At 38.8% G+C, this 19,123-nt stretch overlaps 1 protein-coding gene across 11 annotated transcripts in view; it reads right to left on the bottom strand.

Annotated features, from left to right (window-relative positions):
- IQGAP2 (IQ motif containing GTPase activating protein 2) overlaps positions 1 to 19,123 on the bottom strand; it is a 128,594-nt gene that overhangs the window by 47,192 nt on the left and 62,279 nt on the right. For 4 of the 11 annotated variants that reach the window (XM_027634590.1, XM_027634593.1, XM_027634599.1 and 1 more), the window contains 9 exons: positions 15,873 to 16,029; positions 14,567 to 14,644; positions 12,710 to 12,786; positions 7,595 to 7,662; positions 7,154 to 7,267; positions 3,156 to 3,337; positions 2,420 to 2,507; positions 1,697 to 1,860; positions 1,101 to 1,188 (listed from right to left, as the gene is read on the bottom strand). In XM_027634590.1, coding sequence (XP_027490391.1) covers positions 1,101 to 1,188; positions 1,697 to 1,860; positions 2,420 to 2,507; positions 3,156 to 3,337; positions 7,154 to 7,267; positions 7,595 to 7,662; positions 12,710 to 12,786; positions 14,567 to 14,644; positions 15,873 to 16,025 — 1,012 coding nt within the window. In that variant the 5' untranslated portion in view covers positions 16,026 to 16,029. The remainder of the gene's footprint in view (positions 1 to 1,100; positions 1,189 to 1,696; positions 1,861 to 2,419; positions 2,508 to 3,155; positions 3,338 to 7,153; positions 7,268 to 7,594; positions 7,663 to 12,709; positions 12,787 to 14,566; positions 14,645 to 15,872; positions 16,030 to 19,123) is intronic. The other 7 variants (XM_027634598.1, XM_027634596.1, XM_027634601.1 and 4 more) reach the window with 3 other exon arrangements.

Here is a 19,123-nt window from a genome sequence, read left to right on the forward strand (position 1 = left end):
TTGTCCCTTGAAAGCTATTCCTGAGGTTAGAAAAAGGAAAGGTTCTCACAGCTAGAGTGTGCATGCATTTTTAGAGGAAAGAGCAAAGAGGAAAAGAGTCAAGGTCCACAAATATACTAGACTAGTTCTGCAGCCAATAACCAAGCTACTGATTTCTTATTCTGAAACTGAACAACACACTATGTTGCTCACAGTCCCATAACAAAACCCACTAATCGTAAGAACTAAGTTTCTCTCCAGATTGCTGTTAATGCTTTTCACACATCACATTTTCATCTTCCTTTCCTTTACCCAGAGGTAACTTTTTCAGAGAAAGTACTCCTCAAAATGGCTAACTAATCTGAAAGAGGCAAACATATAAGGGATCAAGTTAAACTTATCTTCTGGCTTAAGCTGACCTCATGGTACAGCCTTTAGGCACATTACAAGAGCAATCAGCCTGCATTCAAAGCATTGGAAACAGTACCAAGAGACAAAACAGCCACTAAGCCATGCCCAGACGCAGCATGAAACGACAGCAGACTAACCAAAGGTTAACTTCCTAGAAAAGAAGTTTCCAGTCAAAAGCAGCAATAAATGCACTGCAAATTTAGATCCCCCTTAACTATATTTTTTACGAACTATAACTTGTGTCATGTGGTATTCTTAGCAGAATAGGTTAGATTTAGATACATGTGTCTAAAAGTGAGAATAATTTCCCTCTGTGATGTGATTGCAAAATATTCTTCCATGTGATCATTCTATTTTAATTCTGCAAGTGTGGTCATTGCTTACAAGCGAGGATTAATACTGCACTGATAAATATTTGTTCAAGTCACCAAGCCATGCACTGTCTTCAGTTTTAGCCAATGTGTTTATCAGTGGTACAAATTATTCACCGAAAAAAGTTTTACCTATCTCAGATAAGAGTACACCCAATGCAGCACAGACTGGTGACTTGGCAATTGTGACACCGAGACAAACAATTGCCAGAATAAAATGCAGCACATATGGTTTCAGTTTGAGAAACCTTGTTTATGTGCAAGAAATGGTGGACTCAATCAGCTTAACATAATTAAATTGTGATGGTAAAAAAAAAGAGTATTAAAACAGTTACTCACTAAGTTTGTGAGCCTCAGCTTCAGCATTGGCAACACTAACTTCTTTCTGTATTTCATTTTTGTCGAGCATATTTGGAATCCCTGCTATCTAACAGATCAGAAAAACAAGATTGAATTATGGTTTTAAGTTTGATGGGAGACAAGGGATAAAGCCCAATGATGATACACTAGGACAATAGTATCATCTGTGTATCAAATACAATGGCACAGTAAACACAGCATTAATATTTTCCTGTGATTTTCACTGTACCTACATAGTTTCTCCTTAAAAGCCAATTGTCACTTTAATTTGCTGTTAGCGATTCAATATTACCTTTATTTGTGCTCAAATTACAATTAATTTTGAAAACTAAGTATTAGGGGTTTCATGTTATATATCGAATTTTCTTCTTGCATTTTAGTAATGACTTACAAGGGCACCATGCTCTTTAGAGCAAATGCAGTTTTTTGGTGTTGATCAGTACATCAATTATTCTGAAATCTTTATAAAACTTTTCATAAGTGATGTTGAAGACAGAGAAGACATAATTTCTCTCTGGGTTAAAATCAACTAAAAAAGTGCAAACTGACACATAGTACCTGTTTCATTCAATTACCTGTATTTTCTGTTCTTTAGAATCACACAATTGCAATAGGTACCATGAGGAATTTTGCGGCAGAACTTCAAGTAGGCCCAGAGCAGGACGGTTCAAACCTGCCATCAGTGCCAGTTCATCTTGCCGGTCAATAGCCTTATTCACTTGGACTAAAGCTATGTGAACTGAAATGAAAACAACGCCTATAAACAGCAAATAAGGTTTTTATGGGGGGAAAAAAAAGTCTATTGCTGTCAGCATCTCACTTTTTGTAAAAGCCAGCTAGGGTGGCAATCTTTATCTGGCAGAAAATTATCTCTTTCAAGTCCAGTCCTACAAAGGGAGTCTCTGGATCTGTGGGAGCCTATGTGGGAGCAGTTCAGCCACAGCTAAGTGGAAGCTTATGAATGAATTTTGGCTTTATATAGAAGAGGGGGTCAAAATTTACAGTATTCTGCACACAAAGGGAACATAAGGAAACAGAGCAGGCAATAAGTGATTTGATTCTGAACGGAGGAATCCTTACAGCAAAAAACACAGACATTAACCTCCCTCTCCCAAAAGATTAGTAGAGAAGGAGTAGCATGAAAAAACAGTTGTAGACATATATTAGCTACTTTTGCGTATTTTGTAAGTTTCCATAGAAATATTTTGTTTGTTCAGGTGGATTCAAGTTGTGTTCAGCTGGACTCTGGGAGATCACATGTTGTGTGCATACTTCCATAAGGATCCAGAATGGCTTACTGTTTATCTTATTGATATTGCCTTGAATCTCAGCTTGTGTCAGCAGCTCCTCATAGACATCTCTCTCTTCATCAGAGATTGTGCCATTCTAAGAAAACAAAAAATTGTTGCTAGTACACACAAAACAATTTGCAGAGAGAAAAGCTATTAGCAGGTGTCATTAAAACTGCATCAACTAAAGTATTTGCTGGACATGTTTCTAAAGGAATTTGTTGACCACATGAACTAAAGAAATTAGCACTTTATAATAACTGGCCAAGCAATTTGGCTGAGCAATGTTTTGGTTCCTGTAAAATAGCCATGCCAATATATGGTAGCATTTTTAACTACAGAAATCATTAGCTCTCACATAAAAGAACAAAGTAAATAATTTCACACTAAAGGTCTGTGGCAGAGGTTATATTTCATATTCAAAAAGGGGTATCATTCTTTTTACAACTTTTTAAACAGTAAATTTGTTTTTTCTGAAGCAGTTGATGGTGGAAAAACAGTCCTTTTTAGTTTTAAGTCTTCTCGTATTTTTAGCCTTTGGGCAAAGTTAAGCTACACCATGCTCAGAGTAAACATATTCTTATAAAATTGTCTATCAGTTTGTTACATTACTCTTATGTAGCATGAATTTTTTTTCCTAATTGTACTGATTTTAAAAATTAAGTGAATTTTTAAAACAGTAATGCTACCACATGTGAAGAAACATGAAGGAACATGTGTACTAGGAGTACTAATAAAACACTACTACCTTGAGTCTTGCATTTGATTCTTTTTTCCTTTTAGCTTCAAAGAGTTCGTTCTGGTAGTCCTGTGCCAGTTCCTCATCCACGTTGAGCAACATTGCATTTGGATTCCTCAGAGTTGCAATGGTTTGCTCAGCTACTCCTCTCTCAACAGCTTCATTAATTGCTATAACTGCTGCATGCACTAAAATTTAAAGCACAGATCTGAATTTCATGAAGCAAAACCATCAAAACTCTCAGTGTTTCTTCTGATTTATTTGAAATGAGTGTTTAATTTGTGTTCAACAATTTACAGATTCCCATTCAAACATCCCCCTCCACGATTCCTCTAGACTGCAGCACTCTATGTTTACTCAAAGGTAGAACATTGCTGTCTGTCCCATGTTCACTCTTCTCCCAACCAGGGGGTTAATATTTTACTGACAGAAAATAAAAAATTAGTTATATTTTATTATTCAAGTCCTATTTTATTTAGAAGGCAATTACATGCATGAATTGAAAGCACTTTCGGTACCTTATAGCTGCTTTGTGTTTGTAAAGATAAAAGACATAGAAGTATTGTCTAAACTCAGTATATCTGAAAGATGCTACACAAGAACAAGGAAATTCAAACTCCATTAGACTGGTTCTCTGGAAAAAAGAGCCCCCAGACAGGGTGCAGCCCCGCATATCACAGCTAAGTGTGCCTGGGAAGAACTGGTTCTTTGAACATGAGGATCTCAATGAACAACTGGGTTGCCTGAGAGACCATAATGTGACGGTCCCCCCATCTGTCATCTACAAAGCCACAGGACATCAAAACCTCAAATGGAGGCAAAGAACATCCAGTGGGCTTTACAGGGTTATCAGAATTTATTACCCAGGAAAAGAGGAAAAAGTGCCATAGGACTCACTACAGACATTGACCAGCTTAAGTGTTAAACCTTTCCTTCGAGGAAACAAGAAAACTTCAACGATTAAACAAACGCTTGACTCCAAGAATTTAAGAGTCAGAAAAATTCTTGTGTTTTTTCACACACTAAATTTGCACGAGTGTGCAGATTCAAAACCACTTGCAGCTGAATTAGGTGTAGAGTAGTGGCTAACACACTCTTCCCAGTTGTTTCCTGCACACATATGGCCCTTAGATCAGTTGAGATGAAGGACTTGAGCTGGAGTTACACTTTATTTAGACCCTCATACTACAAACAGACACCAAAGACTGACTGGTGGCACATTAATCTCAAAGATTTTACAGACTTTACTATAGAAAGTGTAATTCTTGATAAATGTATGTCCAGATCATATCCCAGAGGAGGAACACCACAGCTGCCCGTTTATCACCACAGCAGCTTGTCTAGGATACACTTTCATGGCACCTAAGAGATGTATGTGTGAGGGAGAACACAACAGCCATGTTTTTTATTCTATCAGTACTTGCTACCTCGCCCTTCATGGTTCTGATGAAGCGGAGAAAAGTGGTAAAAACCTTTTCTTTGGATTAAGTTTAACTGAGGGACTAAATATCTGAGTTTAGAGACTTTAAGTTTATGAAAGAAATGAAAGATGCTTCAAATCTGAGGTTTTAGGAAAACAAAGGAGTGTACAAATTTAGGAAAGTAAGACAGGAGAGCAGATCACTGAAAACTCAGCAGGGGCAAATGAAGCATGAAGTGAAGCTATACATCCTCAGAGATGGCAGCTACTGGAACAACTTGCATAATTCTGTTGGATAATCTTAGCACTAAGTTCAAGCCAGGAAGTTGTTCTTAAATGATTTCACTCTAGATCAGTTTAGCACAGTATCAGATGGGAAATAAAAGCAGCTGGCATGGTGAAGGAGATACAAGCAGAGACACACACTGGTTCATTTGTCATTAAACTTTGTGAAAAGGGCAAGTTCACACTGGATATTAGGAAAAGGTTCTTGACTGAAAGGATGGTCAGTCACTGGGACAGGCTCCCCACGCAAGTGGTCACAGCACCAAACCCACCAAGGTTCAAGAAGCATCTGGACAATGCTCTTAGCTATATGGTTTAGTTTTAGGTAATCCTATGAGAATCAAGGACTTTGACTCAGTTATCCCAACTTGAGACATTCTATGATTCTGTGTACATCCATATCAGCTTCAAGGGGCTAAGAGAACACTGTCCTTCTTAGAAAACATATCACTCCAACATGCTCATATAACAAACACATAGGAAGGACGTAATTTCTTCCACAGTGATGCAAGAGGCATCACTGACCTAACTGGAGCTAGCAAAAAGTAGTCAAAAGATAGGTTCAAGATTAGGACAGAAGTGAACAGGTAGGTGTGAACCCACCTGCCAAGAGAAAGAGTGAGAAGCCTGATTGGACTTGAAAGAGCAGGCCAGAAGCATGGAATAACAGAGTGGTTTTGCTTGTGGAATAAACTGTCTGCAAAAGCACTTAAGCTTACTCTTTGCACATTGATTTCTACTGTTGCTGGCAGCAAAGTAGGAGTCATCAGCAGTTGTTTCACTTCATATCTCCTTTTGCATACTCCATTTAGGAAGAAGCATGGCAGAGCCCTTCCTCTGGCAGGGTCTCCGTATCCAACCTCACTAATGTATGAGGATTCCCATAGCAGATGTTTCCTGTTCTGAGGCAGAGCATGTTATCTATAGCACAATCCCTGCCCAGAGGGACAGAACCAGCATCAGGAAACCCTGTCTTTAAGACCGAAAACACTTCAGAAGTGAAAGGAAATCCTCAACACTATAATAAGGCTTTCAGAGAAGGACGTTCCAGCCTTTTCATCTTCAGCTCCCTGTAAAAGTCTTTTGTAGTCATTAAATCTCTGAAAATCTGCTGAAAAAAGGAAACAAACAAACAAAAAAGGAAGCCAAACTACCCCCACTTCCAAAAGCAGCATTTTAATAGCTAGCTTTGGAGAAGTATGCACCTATTAAGCAGGTTTCAAAATATACAACACAGACAACATGAATCAACATCAGGTGTGTTTTAAATTAAGCTCTGGAAATTTCCTCACACTAAGAAACATCATGAGTCAGCTTGTTTGAATTATGCTACTTTGCAAGGTTTAACAAAGTTGCAATGTAACATACTAAAGCCAACCGTTTTGTTGTTCAGTTTGCCCTTCTGAAAAAGGCTAGGATCTTGAATAAAATAACTAGAGCTCAAGTGTCAATGTAAGCGAACATCCTCGATATCATATAATTGAAACTGAAGTAAATTTTTTTATATATATATTGCTTTATTCTATCAAAAAAAAAAGTTAAATAGAGAAGATCACCCAGGTTTACAGATGAGTAGGCATGGGCAGCAAAAAAAAATAATTTAATTTTGTTTTTTGAGTGGAAGCTGATAAAGATAGACTCAGAAGGACCATAACTGTTCAGTTCTCTTAAAAAGGCAAAGCTTATTCCAGATGCATCAGCAGGACCTACCCCCCAGCAGAGTTCTACCATGCTATAGGTCACACAGCAGTGGTCAGACACATTGAAAGCTGTCCATGAAGGTAAACTCCACATATACCATGGTATATGAGAGAGCTGTCTGTCTGGAACAGTGGCTTGTCCTCACAGCAACCTGTTTGGGTGTTTTAGGAAAACGGAAAAAGGCTCTCCCACCCAACCTCTCCCCCACCAAAAAAAAAAGAAAAAAAGGAGCCACAGAGAAGACAGTATGTTCACACGGCCCATTATACATTGTACCCGTATGGTGTAGATGCATGCACAGACCCCAATTCATTTTTCTAGAGGAGCACTAGCTACCAAAACATTAAACCCATCCAAATTAATCTGAGAAATCTTTGCTTCTGGTGCATTTCCTATGGTTCAATGGAGATACTAAAAAACACAGAGTGAAAAATTGCAAGAAGTCTTGCAACAGTGAAGCAACATGATAGTCAGTGAAAACCTGCTTGCTTTTCTTTCTAGTTATTAAGTGGCAAAGTAGGTGAATTAAAACAGAGAAAATATTTTAATAGCATTCTGTCAAGTATTCAGTAGAGAACACAACAAGATCCACACTTACATGCAGCTTCATCCACTGATAATTCACTGGCCAGAATCCCACCAATTTTACTGAAAGATGGCATCTGTATACCATACTTCTCTAGCTCCTTTCGCATGTTGCTGATTTCTTCCTCTATTTACACACACAAAAAAAGAAGTATTATCAGAACAAAAGCTTAAGAGTTTCATTATGTATCACCATACCTACAAACATGGGTGTTTGGCCAGAGCTTCTAATTAGTTTTCCTCCCCATTTTGAAGGAATCTGAGATATGACAAGTATTCCCTGCAAACTTCCTCCCTTCAGTCCTTCAGAGACTCACATTCATTAAAAATAGCAGCCTCCCATGTGTTTGGAACAATGTTGTTAGAAGAGAAATAACAGAAAATATGTACAGTGTTAGCAGATTTACAGGGTGGAAACAACATCTAACTGATGATTGGAAAAGCAGTTTTTTACCTGTGAAGTCTACTTTTCCCAGAAGGTCCTGGATCTGTGGAGCTAATCCGAGTTTGAAGAGATATAAACTGCAAAGAAGAAAAAAAGAATTTGAAGTGCATGTGGTTGAGGTGTTTGATTTTCTGTACAAGAGAAAAGCACTTCTGTGAAACTTGTCATTTAAACATTGACTTTCATAAGCAAATACAGAATAAATTTTCCACAATTTACTTTATGTTGTATTTATAAGTCTTACAGAAGGAGAAATATTTTCTATTTCCAAGCAGCATCTCTAAGAGAGAGGCACTGCCAGTGTATCTCAGATCATAGGGGATGTGTAAACAAGTAAAAAACCTCAGTGACAGATAGTTAAAGAAATGCAAAAGCTAGTATTGGGAAAAAAAAAATCGAAATATGAATGTACTTTAGTACACCTTATAGCTTTGGACTTATGTGCTGTTTTGACTTGCATTATTACATCCCTGTAATGAATAGCCAAAGACACACAAATCCCTGACACTCTCCTTACTAAACATAGAGAAACAAGGACCTGTAAGTCCATCCAAGACCATCTCAAATACATTTGTGTCGTTAGCTATTTAAATTTTGGAAAATAAAGAGAGTTTAATTTAAAGTGCTATCCAAGAACTAATATTTTTATTTCAATATAGCATGAAAAATACCTGTAGTCATTATTACTAGAGCTCTGGGGTGCTACCTGAAAAAAATAGCTGAATACATACCTATTTTCTTAATATCTTCTAAATCACCAGGCATGTATTTATCTACAAAAGCCTGATATTTCTATAATTTACCACTGAGATTCAGTAAACAAGTGAGTTTATCAAGAAGGGATAAAAAATGATAGGCATTAAAAACAAGACTTATATAATGCATTTCTCCAAATAGATTGTTTTCCACCTTTCTTTTAACTTACTGCACCCCAACTTCATTCATTGCAAATGTGTATTTTGGCTTAGGATTTTGATATCTAGAAGTTCCCTTTTGTGTTTTGCTGTAGAGGGTTTTTTTGCTATTAGCAAACTGTAGGATGAGATTTCAAAACAAGTATTTGTAGCTGCTCAGAGCACACAGAATTAGCATTTATCTTCCATGCTACCATAGCTACTCCTCTACTCTGTCACAATCTGGATGAACACAACAGCAGATCTCATGTAGGCTGACACTCTTTTGCAGCCACACAAAATCATTGCCGCTGCCATTGTCTCCTTTCTAAACTGTCTAAAATGCAAGCTAGTTATTGCAGGAGAAAACCTCCTGTGACTACAGTAATGAGCCAGGTTCCTCTGTTACCCTGATCTGCCTTCCAGTCTTTCTTGGTAGAAAGAGATTTTGCTCTAAGTTTGAGACATGGACACAATCCTGGCTGAAGCACTGGGGATCAAACGAACAGTTATGGAGATCAGTGGCATCACAGGGCTGTGCTGGTTCTTTTTTGGGTCACCACAATAAAAAGACAGAGGAAGAAAGAGTGTTATGAACATTAGAGAATATTTTTTTTGCTGTTCAGCACTTCCAGGAGTATATTGAGCCAGGTGTGATACTTCCTATGCTCCTTCGTTATGTGTGAACTTATTAACCACCAGATGGTGCTGAAAATGTGCTTCGAGTCTTGCAGGGAACACGAAGACACTTCTGCTCTGTTTTAAGGTATAATTTCACTTGAAACAGCTTGCTTAATGCTTTTATAGTGTAAGTCGAACCTCAGGGAACCACAGAGTCAAAAGCAGGAGACCTTGTAGTTCAGGAAGCTGGATATGAGGCATCAGAAACAAGGGGGGAAACAAAGGGGAAAGAACAGTCCCCAGGTGAAACTCCCTCCAGCCAGTATGAAGCATCACCCACACAGAACTGCAGCTCATATCAGGTAGAGATTCCTGGATCTTGTTTTATGCTTAGCTCATGTATAATATGCCATAAAAAATATATCTGAAAATAGTGTGCTTTTTCTTTTAAATTATGCTTGTCATTCTACTATTTCCTAGGAAAACAATGAAGCTGTCCAGCTTCAGAGGGACAGTTTGTCTAGGATGCAGTGATCTGCTTGCAAAGATAATTTGAAAACTGAATTTTTCAAGAAAAAAATATCCCTAAGCACTGCTATTTATGAACAAGAATCACTGTTAGCACCTTTATTTAAATGAAGCTGTTCTTAACTGCATTTAGTCCCAGAACAAATCCAAATAATCTTTCACAAGAAAAAAATGGTGCAAGAAATGAAACCCATTCCTTTATATTTTTGAAGTCAGGCTTCCAGGATTAATGTTTCAACAAAAGAAAAGCAAGAAGTAATTATATTTAACAGGAGTCTAGAAACTGTTTGCTAAGTCGCTCCTTCCTGACCAGAGCAATGCTGTATTTGACAGCACAGGTCATCCCACGTGCTATAAGTGCAATGGTCTTTATTTTAGACTTGAAACAGGGCATATGTTAAAAATATGTTTAAATCACCATGCTTAGTGTCATTGTCTATCTGCAGGCCCTCTAGTAGCTCAAAGATCATCAAAACATCAAATTACCGATGGCTTCCCCTGCAAAATGCTAATATTTCAGATGTGAAATACACTTTTTGGATGGAACTTCTTGCTCCTGTTACCTACAGTTAAGGCTATTTCATGCCTCTTAAAGGGGCAGTTATAAATGGCCTTATCAATTTCAAACACTAAGTTATGCACACTGACTGCACATAAAAGAATTCAGGTAGGAAAAATGTGAACTAAAGATGGTTTCAGGATTTTCAAGAATGAGAAGAAGAAAATACCTTGTTTTAAATTTACATAGTTTTGTTGGAAATGTTGCTTCTGAGTAATGACTTCATAGCAACTAAGAAAGAAGACAAAGTAGATCAACCTCTCACCTCTCTGAGAAAGTGCTCTATATTTCCAAATTATGAGCCTTTGAAAATTTAGCATGTGCTGCAAGATGCATCAGAATTTAACATTTAAACTCAATGGTGATTCTTTATATAGTGGTCACATGCACCTATGCTACCACTGCAAAGGTGAAAACTTTGCTTATAATTGCTGTTTCTCAGTGCTGGGTTGTAGGACCCTGAGAACCACAGGGACATGGACTGGGTCAGCAACAAGGGTCAGCAAACCATGTACTGATTCCCTGGAGAGGGTGCTGTGGCAATCTCAGAAAGTAGAGAAAATAGGGTACATGGCATGAAGCTGGGAGTACAGACACCAGCAGATTGGTACTTTAAACATCAGCAGAAGGGGAACAGAACTAGACTCCTACAGCTCAGCATTCCTCTAATGCCAACTAAGAACACTGCTGTCCAAGCCAAGTTCCCTGTTCTTAATTCTGTTGTTTCCCAGACAGCTTTCAATGTAGTCTATGCACCATTCAATACTGACACTGGAGTTTGATTTAAAAGACTCCAGTGAAGGACTTACAGCATGAATTGTAGAAAAAAGTTATGGAAATAAGTCAAACATAATCATTGTTTCTTCTATTATTACGTGTTCTATCATATGCAGGCACATAGGCCTACAATCTCATGGGAAAGCATCTTAAGTGAAAGTATTGCAGGCCTATTCAGTGTGGCATGACACATTTGATACAAAGTCCTTTTCTAAAATAATAACACTAAAATAAAAAAAAAAAAGTACAGAGTTAGAGTTTTGTGTTGATATACAGCAAGGAAAAGTAACGTAAACAAGACAAAGTTGGAAGTGAAAGCTTAGAGAGAACACAGACTTATTCTGATACTGGGATAAATCCTGGGGCATGTCAAGATGAAGAAAGGAAAACTCCTACCAAAGGTCAACCCATATAAAACTCAGTTCAAGATAAAAGATTTACTGTCATTTCAAAGATAAGGCAGATATTAAGAAGGTATTGATGGGGTTGTTGTTTATGTAACATTCAAGTCCACAGTTGATAATTTCCTCCATACATGAGAAAGCAACATTGGAAAGACTGAATGTGTTATTCCACCTCCTGCAAAAACTTTGAGTTGGCTGATAACGTGACTGGAGGGACACACAGCCCACTGTGTCAGCCTGAGCTAGTTAATATTATAGCCCTGTGCATCCTCTTTAGGAAATCAGTTCAAGTTTACACAAGGCACTCGCTGTCAAAACAGACTGCACTACCAAGTTATAGGCAAGAACTACCCTCAAATAGTCCTGGTGACACTGCCCTGTTAACATTAGACCAGGTATAATAACTTCAAGAGGCAACACTTGACAAAAAAATACCGGGCTATCAGATTAAGCGTTATTTATTGACAGTGTGTGCATATCCCAGAGTAGAAGAGGGGGCACATCATTTCAAGAATTAGCCCTAAAAAGGTTTCAATAAAGCATGTATTGAATAGCTTCTGACTGACAGCCCTAGAGCAGCTGATGTGCCTTTGAACACTGTTAGAAACATAGAGGAGAGTTTGAGGTGTAAGTTAATTATGTTCTCTGAAAGCTTAGTTGCAAGAAAGTAATGAAGGAAAAGGCCTCCACATGCAGGAAATGAGCTAGGAGAGCCACAAGAGGGTGGAGCTGTCTGCCAACACCACTGTCCTTCTCACCAGGAACAGCAAAGGGCAGATATTTCTGTGCTAAACATCAAAAAAATCCTTAAGACAGGACATAAAAATTTTTTCTCTATTTTCAGTGGTGTGGTCAAAGCCTCCCTGACTTTACTTTCAAAATCGAGGTGCTTAGAATTTTGAAATCTTGGAAAATGTTAATTTTTATGTGAATTACCTCAGAATATGGTAATTATTTACTTCACTTTTGGGACAGAAACATGTCAGTTCATAATTTTCACTCTGATGAGCACATCTGCACCATGGTTATACTAATATTTTGCTAAGTTTCTGTTCATTTATTTGATTTCTGTTGCAGTATGTGTTTTGAAATTCCATGTGCACTTTGAAAAGAGGTGTACTAGTGAAAAAAAGGTGTCTGTGCTAAATTCAATAGTCCTTATTTTCTATTTTGAAAATACTTTGGCCAATAGTCCTGACAAAGTTGAAGTTTTGTCTCCAAATTAATGAACTTGTAAATTCTGACAGATTTTGACATACTGGTTACCCTAAAGCCATTTGCAGACTTACGCTCCCAGCTTTGGCAGCTAGTATAACTTTTATTCCCATCACCAGTTAGTTACCTTAGAGCATGAATGCAGTATATCATCCTAGGGATGTTTTTCCTGTCGTAGACATCTGTGGTCTCTGGATAAAAGATCTAAAAAGTGAAGAGCACACAGTTAAATAAGAAGACTCGTTACTGAGAGGAAAAGTTTCCTCTGGTTAACATACCTTAAACTTAGAGAATTTCAGCTGTTACTTCTATACAGTTATAAATCAAGTCTCTTCTGATCTTATTTTAACTTTATTAGTAGTTTTCATAAGGAATAACTTAATAAAACATAAAAGCTACTTAATGAGAGGGGAAAAAAGAAAGATAAGCAGACAGCATTTTGACAAGATTTTTACAAAAGGTCCTTTGGCATAAGCTCAGCCAGTAGTGCTTGTCCTCCTACAGACACCCAAAACCTGGAATACAGTAACAAGTTGCAAAGCCTCATTGAAAACCAAACTTATCAAGTATGATTTAAAAGTGCGTGATTCTAATTGCCAGCACCCTGAATTTTGTGAATACATCATTTACAAAGATATTTAGAAGGAGGCAAGAATTTAGCCAAGAAGTCACATCATAAGTTCCAATTCTGGTTCTACCACTAATTTGTTCCTGGCCTTGGTCCCAGTTGCTAAACACTGTTTCTCCACAAAAATATAATAAAAGAGTTAGTTAACTGTGAGAGTTGGCAGCATGCTTCCAATCCAGGCCAAGCACATGGGGCTGCACTGTCCCATGGTTAATAGGACAAGACTGAGTAAGGCAGGAGCACAGTGCCCTCTTTTGCTCAAAACAGCTTTGTGAGGGAGAATTGGGAAAGCTTTTGGCCATGACCGTCCTCTGCAACAGAAACATAATCTGTCAGAGGAGGGCTGGCAGGGTGGATCCCTGCTGCACACAGGACACAAGGACTAAACTAAGGGGAAAAGAACTCCTCACCTGGGAAAGGCAGGACCCCTCACATCTCTATGGCATTTTTGATGGCAACCATGGATGCTCTTTTCTGCATATGGGCACCTCCACTGAATTTGCCCACAGTGGCTGGCCATTAGTCCACGTAGCTCTTCTAAAGGCTGCCTGAGCACCTCAGCTGTGCCCGACTGTGGTGCATCAGGCAGCACCGTGGCTGCCATCACCCCGGCACCCTGAAGCAGCTGCAGGGCAGCCTGGGCAACAAAGTGCTCACCTCAGGCTGTGTGTGGGTGCCAAAATGTCCAAACAAGCAGCATAGGTCTTTCCGCACAGCCCTTCCTTAAAGAATTTTCATCCAAAATAGACTCACTGGTGCCCAGAAACAGCAGCAGAGGGGGGAGATGACAAGTGAAGACCCGCAAGGAGGAAGATAAATATAAGAGGTGACCCAAGAAAGCAGCTGGTGGAAGGAGAGCAGCAGCATAGTCACGCAGATGCACTGGAAGGTGCAAGAGCAGTCTGGAAACAGGGTAGAGGCAGAGAAACTGGGACGTACAATAAGAGGAAGAGGCAGCAAGAGACACGATGTGAAGAGGTAACCTAAAGGAAGCAAATATTTAAATTTTCTGTTTTAAACCACATTCCTTTCAGGCCCGCACAGAGACTGCACTAGCAATAAGACTTAGTTAAAACACTGCTAGTGTCCTGTTTGTCTTCACACAGGGGAAGCACCCTGAGCATTTCCACGCACAGCATTCATCCACAGCAGCCTCAGCCCACACATGCTGGCAGCAGCAACACAGAACTGACACTCCCACTGCTTTCCACATTACCTTCTTTTCAGAGTTGTTTTCTGAATTACCTCTTCCCTGTAGACTTACAGTAAGGAACTGCTTACGCTCAAGTAGAAGAAAGGAGATCTTAGTGAGCCGGTGACTTGAGCCACTTTTTTTCCTAAAATTTGAAGGCTTACCTTAGGCAGACCAATGGACTCCATTGCTCTTAGCCACTGTACAGTGTTGTCAGTGTGCCGAAAATGAAGGCCAGATCTCTATTAGAAAAATAGAAGGAGAAGATTATAAAAATCACATTAGGTAAAAAAATTCTAGTTATTGGTCTTCCTGTTGTTTCCCAGTTTTAGATCCTGAAGCTAAATTCAAGGAATTTTCTCTTATTTGAACCTGGAGACCAAAGTGTAACAGCCTCAATCCTGCTAATGAAGCATCCTAACACATCAATAGCCCCATGCCTAGTCAAGCTCTTTCTTTCATGTTATGTAAGTCAGATTTGTACCCATCAGGGTGGACCAGGATTGAAGTGGAAATTTGTACAGTCCTTCAGTAGTCGTTTGAGCTTCAGGAGTAGAGGCTGGATATCAAATACCAGGAACCAAAATGTGGTAACACTGATCAGGCACTGTTGCGAAGGAGAGCAGATAACATCGTCTTAGTCAATCTTCAGTTCTGCATGAATACCTGACCCTCCCTACAGCTTATTCAAGCAGTGTAAGAGCGAAGCGGGAGAGTATATATATATTTTTTTAATTAATGTTATTTTTTATGGTAAAGCAAGAAAAGAAACCTGAAGTCCGGTTTTGGAGATTTTCAAGAGAAGAATTTAAATGTACCCAGAATTCTGAACCATATGGGACCTAAGTAATTTCTTGGCTCTCAAGAGCCAGTTATATACACCTTAAAAATGTCCACTTCAAATTTTTTCTGCCTGCTCTACTTGTTGAGACAATGCATTCCATAGTGAAACTGCTGTGTATGAATGTACATATTTCTATATTATCAAGGATCTTGGACATAACAAATGACTTGCACAGGTAACAAGCTAAGCTCACTTACTAGTAGCTTGTTTTCTGCTTTTCAGTGTTAAAGTTGATGAAATAAACACACAGATCTAATGAAGTGAATGTCAAATATCCTCCTATACAAGATGAAAAAAGTTTGGAATATTTATCGAATTGCTTTTGACTGCTATTCCTAATGAGAAATAATTTTACAAATGGTAAAGCTCATGTTCTTCCTGGAGCCAGAAGGGTAATTTGTTCAGCCTTCAAAAGTTGAAGTGACACCAGCAGAGTTTTTCTAAGGGTAAAATATTTCTAACTTATCACGCTGGCTTCTTACTGCTGTCAGTCTTCCATCTAGTCCCAACAGTCTTACAAGGGAGATACTGAAAATTAACCAAGCATGCTTGGTAATGTTTCACAGTTGGAAAACAAAAATTTTATTTTTTTGTCTTGACAGTGAAAGAACTGAGAAAGGTGTTACCTTATAGCGTGCCTGTTCCACATCGTAGATCTTTTTGTCTGACACCACATTAGGTGCAAAGAATTTTGCAAGCTTGGCAAGGTAAACACCATTTCTTAAGCCTTCTTCCAGTTCTGTAGTTGGGGGCAGCTCTTCGTTCAAGCAGACCTCCATCCATCTACAAAGACATTTGTGAAATTTTTAATGTAAGTGTTTTAATATAAGTGGCACCTTTTGCCCACACCCACTGTCCTTTTAATGTCACTACTACAGTGTGATCACAGCCGAAAAGGGCAAGGGCTAAGGGCAAAATTCTCATATTCACTCACATGGCAGATCAAAATTACTAGAAAATCATGTCTACAGTATGTGATCATGACCCTTCAGGAACCAAACAGCATGCTTTGAAGTATACACCTAAGGGGTCCAACTCAAATCTTTTGAGCAGCACTACGCTTTTGAATAGACAGTAATCTAAGCTGAAAATTAGAAAGATCATGGGACGTTGTATATTATTGATGTTTGCATTTAAAAAACTCTGATAGAAATGCCAGTGCTGAACCTCATGAACACCAAGGACAGCTGTGGGCTGGGTGAAGCTGGTTCCAATGTGCTCTGCAACACAAGCTCACAGCAATGCCCATCTCAGTACAGAGCACTCCTGCAGATTATTCTCCTCCTGCAACACACAGAAGCTCTCCATTGTCACCCATGAAACACAGTGACAATGCTGGAGGAAAGCTTTTTGTTGAAAAGTCCAATCTACTTTATGCATTTGAGCTCTGCTTGGCAGTAAGTTGGCTGAAACATGGTTTCTGGTTAGTGACAGTGACTAAATCCTCCAAGGTGGTAAACTAGTTATGCATTTGAGACTTAAGATGTGATAGGCATGGGACTACACAGAAAACAGTAATTAATTAAATACATAAACAGTTCAAAAGGCAAATAACAGACATGAAACCATATTATCCAGTATTTTTATATTTAGTAGCCTAGAAAAATTGTTTCCAAGGCACTCCTGAAAGAGATTAGTGTCCTAATCACTAGACCAAAAATTCCTTACGTTGGTGGTCTAAGTGTTTTGGCTCTGTGATATTATTCTTACTTCTAGCAGCTAAATCACATTACGAGAGCTTTAAATCAGCTTAGTTCTTCCCAGTACATTTTTTTTTATTTTACTCAGTCAATCTCTGATGGTGCTAGGACATTAATATCAACACAAAGAAGAAAGCTGAAGGGCAAGAACAAAGTTGAAGACATTAGTTCGCTTTACTTACTGTCACTAAGGCAGTGTCACTGTAACTGAGACAGCATTACAAGTCTAACATCACCTCCTAAGGAGTGATTTCAGAAACCAGAAAACTTGGATCCAAGTTGAAAACAAGCCAGCTTTTACTCTTCCACAGAGAAGAAAAAAGCTCACTACATCATTTGATTTCATATTAAAACTCTAGACAAATGTCCTATTTCATTACACTTTTGGATTTGCTACAGGACACATGAAAGTTGTTTCACTGAAGCACAGACTACCCAAATAGCTCTTGAGAAAACCAACACCCATAAATCTGAGGCAACATCACACAAAACTGAGCGGAACAAGTATCACTAGGAGAACTATATTTTGCAGTATAAAAACTGCTTCAGTGAGGAGAATCATATTCCTAACAAGCTTCCTGACTCCGTCCTGTGTTGCATGTTCATGTGTTGTGGGTCCATGCCAAAGGTCCCAAAAGTCACCCTTACTACTATTTTATAGACTAAATAAAGGTACACACAAAGTCAAAGTGTCACAACATCCAGAAAAGAAGACAAGGAAGAATAAACCAAGAAAGTGTATTCCAGGCAAATGTGTTTTTCACATAATCCAGTTAGCTTTTCCTAAAGAATTTATTTCCTAGAATGTATCTTCTGGAAGAAGAGTTGTACAGATAAGCAGGAGGAGCTTGCTGAGCCACAGGCAATATTCACTATGAGTTGAAGCTACCTCTGGTGTTTCAATGGGCCAGCTCCAGTGATATCAATTGTGTACCCAGAGCAGCATTTTGTACCTTACAATGGATTCTTTGCCCTTCAAATTCTCAATTTTTTTATGAAAAGATTTTTTTGACATCTTCAGGCTGGGGCACAAAGAAAGTATTATACTGGAACTGTTTTTGAGGATACACCTGAGGCTACCCTGTCTACTGGGTACATGCAGTACCCTGAGGAACAAACAGGAAACAGTATGAGGATGCAAATAAAGCAGAAAGAAGAAAAAATAGGAAGAATACAGTTGTCAAAACAAGTCCAGGTAAAATTAAAAGGAAACAAGTCTCTTTTTAGAAGGAGAATGTTAGTAACTCAGTGGGAAAAAAAAAAGGAAAAATAGAGGGAAGTGGAACAGACCTGAAAGATGCAGAGTTTCTTTCCATTTATAGCAAAAGATTTGTAGGTTGTATCTATTCTAAAAAAAGTCAGGGGTCTGCAATAGGGCAACTGTAACTTAAAGCCCTTGGTAATAAGTATCCAAGACTGAGAAGACAGCTACATATAAGACATGTTTTACCACTGTCTAGAAGTTGCAGAACTTAGCTACAACAAGATCTACTGCGAAAGGATTTACTCTGTTTTGCACATGTTTAATCTGAGGAAGGAAAAACCTCAGGATTTGAACTAAATCCTGCTAATATACAAACAACCTTGTAACTTAGTTATGCAAACAGCTGCTCAACTCTGTTACTCTCTCCTAGAATTTATTGAGACGTCATAGAAACATAAATTGATTTGGACTGGAAGGGACCTTATAGATCACCTAGTTCCACACCCCCTGTGGCATGGGCAGGGACACCGTCCACTAAATGAGTTTGCTCAAAGCCTTATTCAGCCTGGCCTTGAACACCTCCAGGGATGGGGCATCCACAACTTCTCTGGACATTCTGTTCCAGTGCCTCACAACCCTCATAGTAAAAAATTTTCTCCAAATATCTGATGTAAACCTACCTTTTCTCTACCTTTACCCCTTATCCTGGCACTGTATGTCTTTTTAAAATGTTCTTTTCCAGCTCTCTTCTAGGCCCCCTGTAGGTACCCCTGTAGGTACTGGAAGGTGCTGTAAGTTCTCCCCAGAGCTTCCTCTTCTTCAGGCTGAACAACCCCAGCTTTTTCAGCCTGTCCTCACAGGAGGGGTGTTCCAACCCTCTGATAACTTCTGGGGCCCTCCTCTGGGGCCTGCCAGAGTAAGTCATGTCTTTCATGTGCTGGGGACCCCAGAGCTGGATGCAGTGTTCTAGGTT

Source organism: Corapipo altera, unplaced genomic scaffold (genome assembly GCF_003945725.1).
Source record: "Corapipo altera isolate COAL_440 unplaced genomic scaffold, ASM394572v1 61411, whole genome shotgun sequence".
Lineage (NCBI taxonomy): Eukaryota > Metazoa > Chordata > Aves > Passeriformes > Pipridae > Corapipo > Corapipo altera.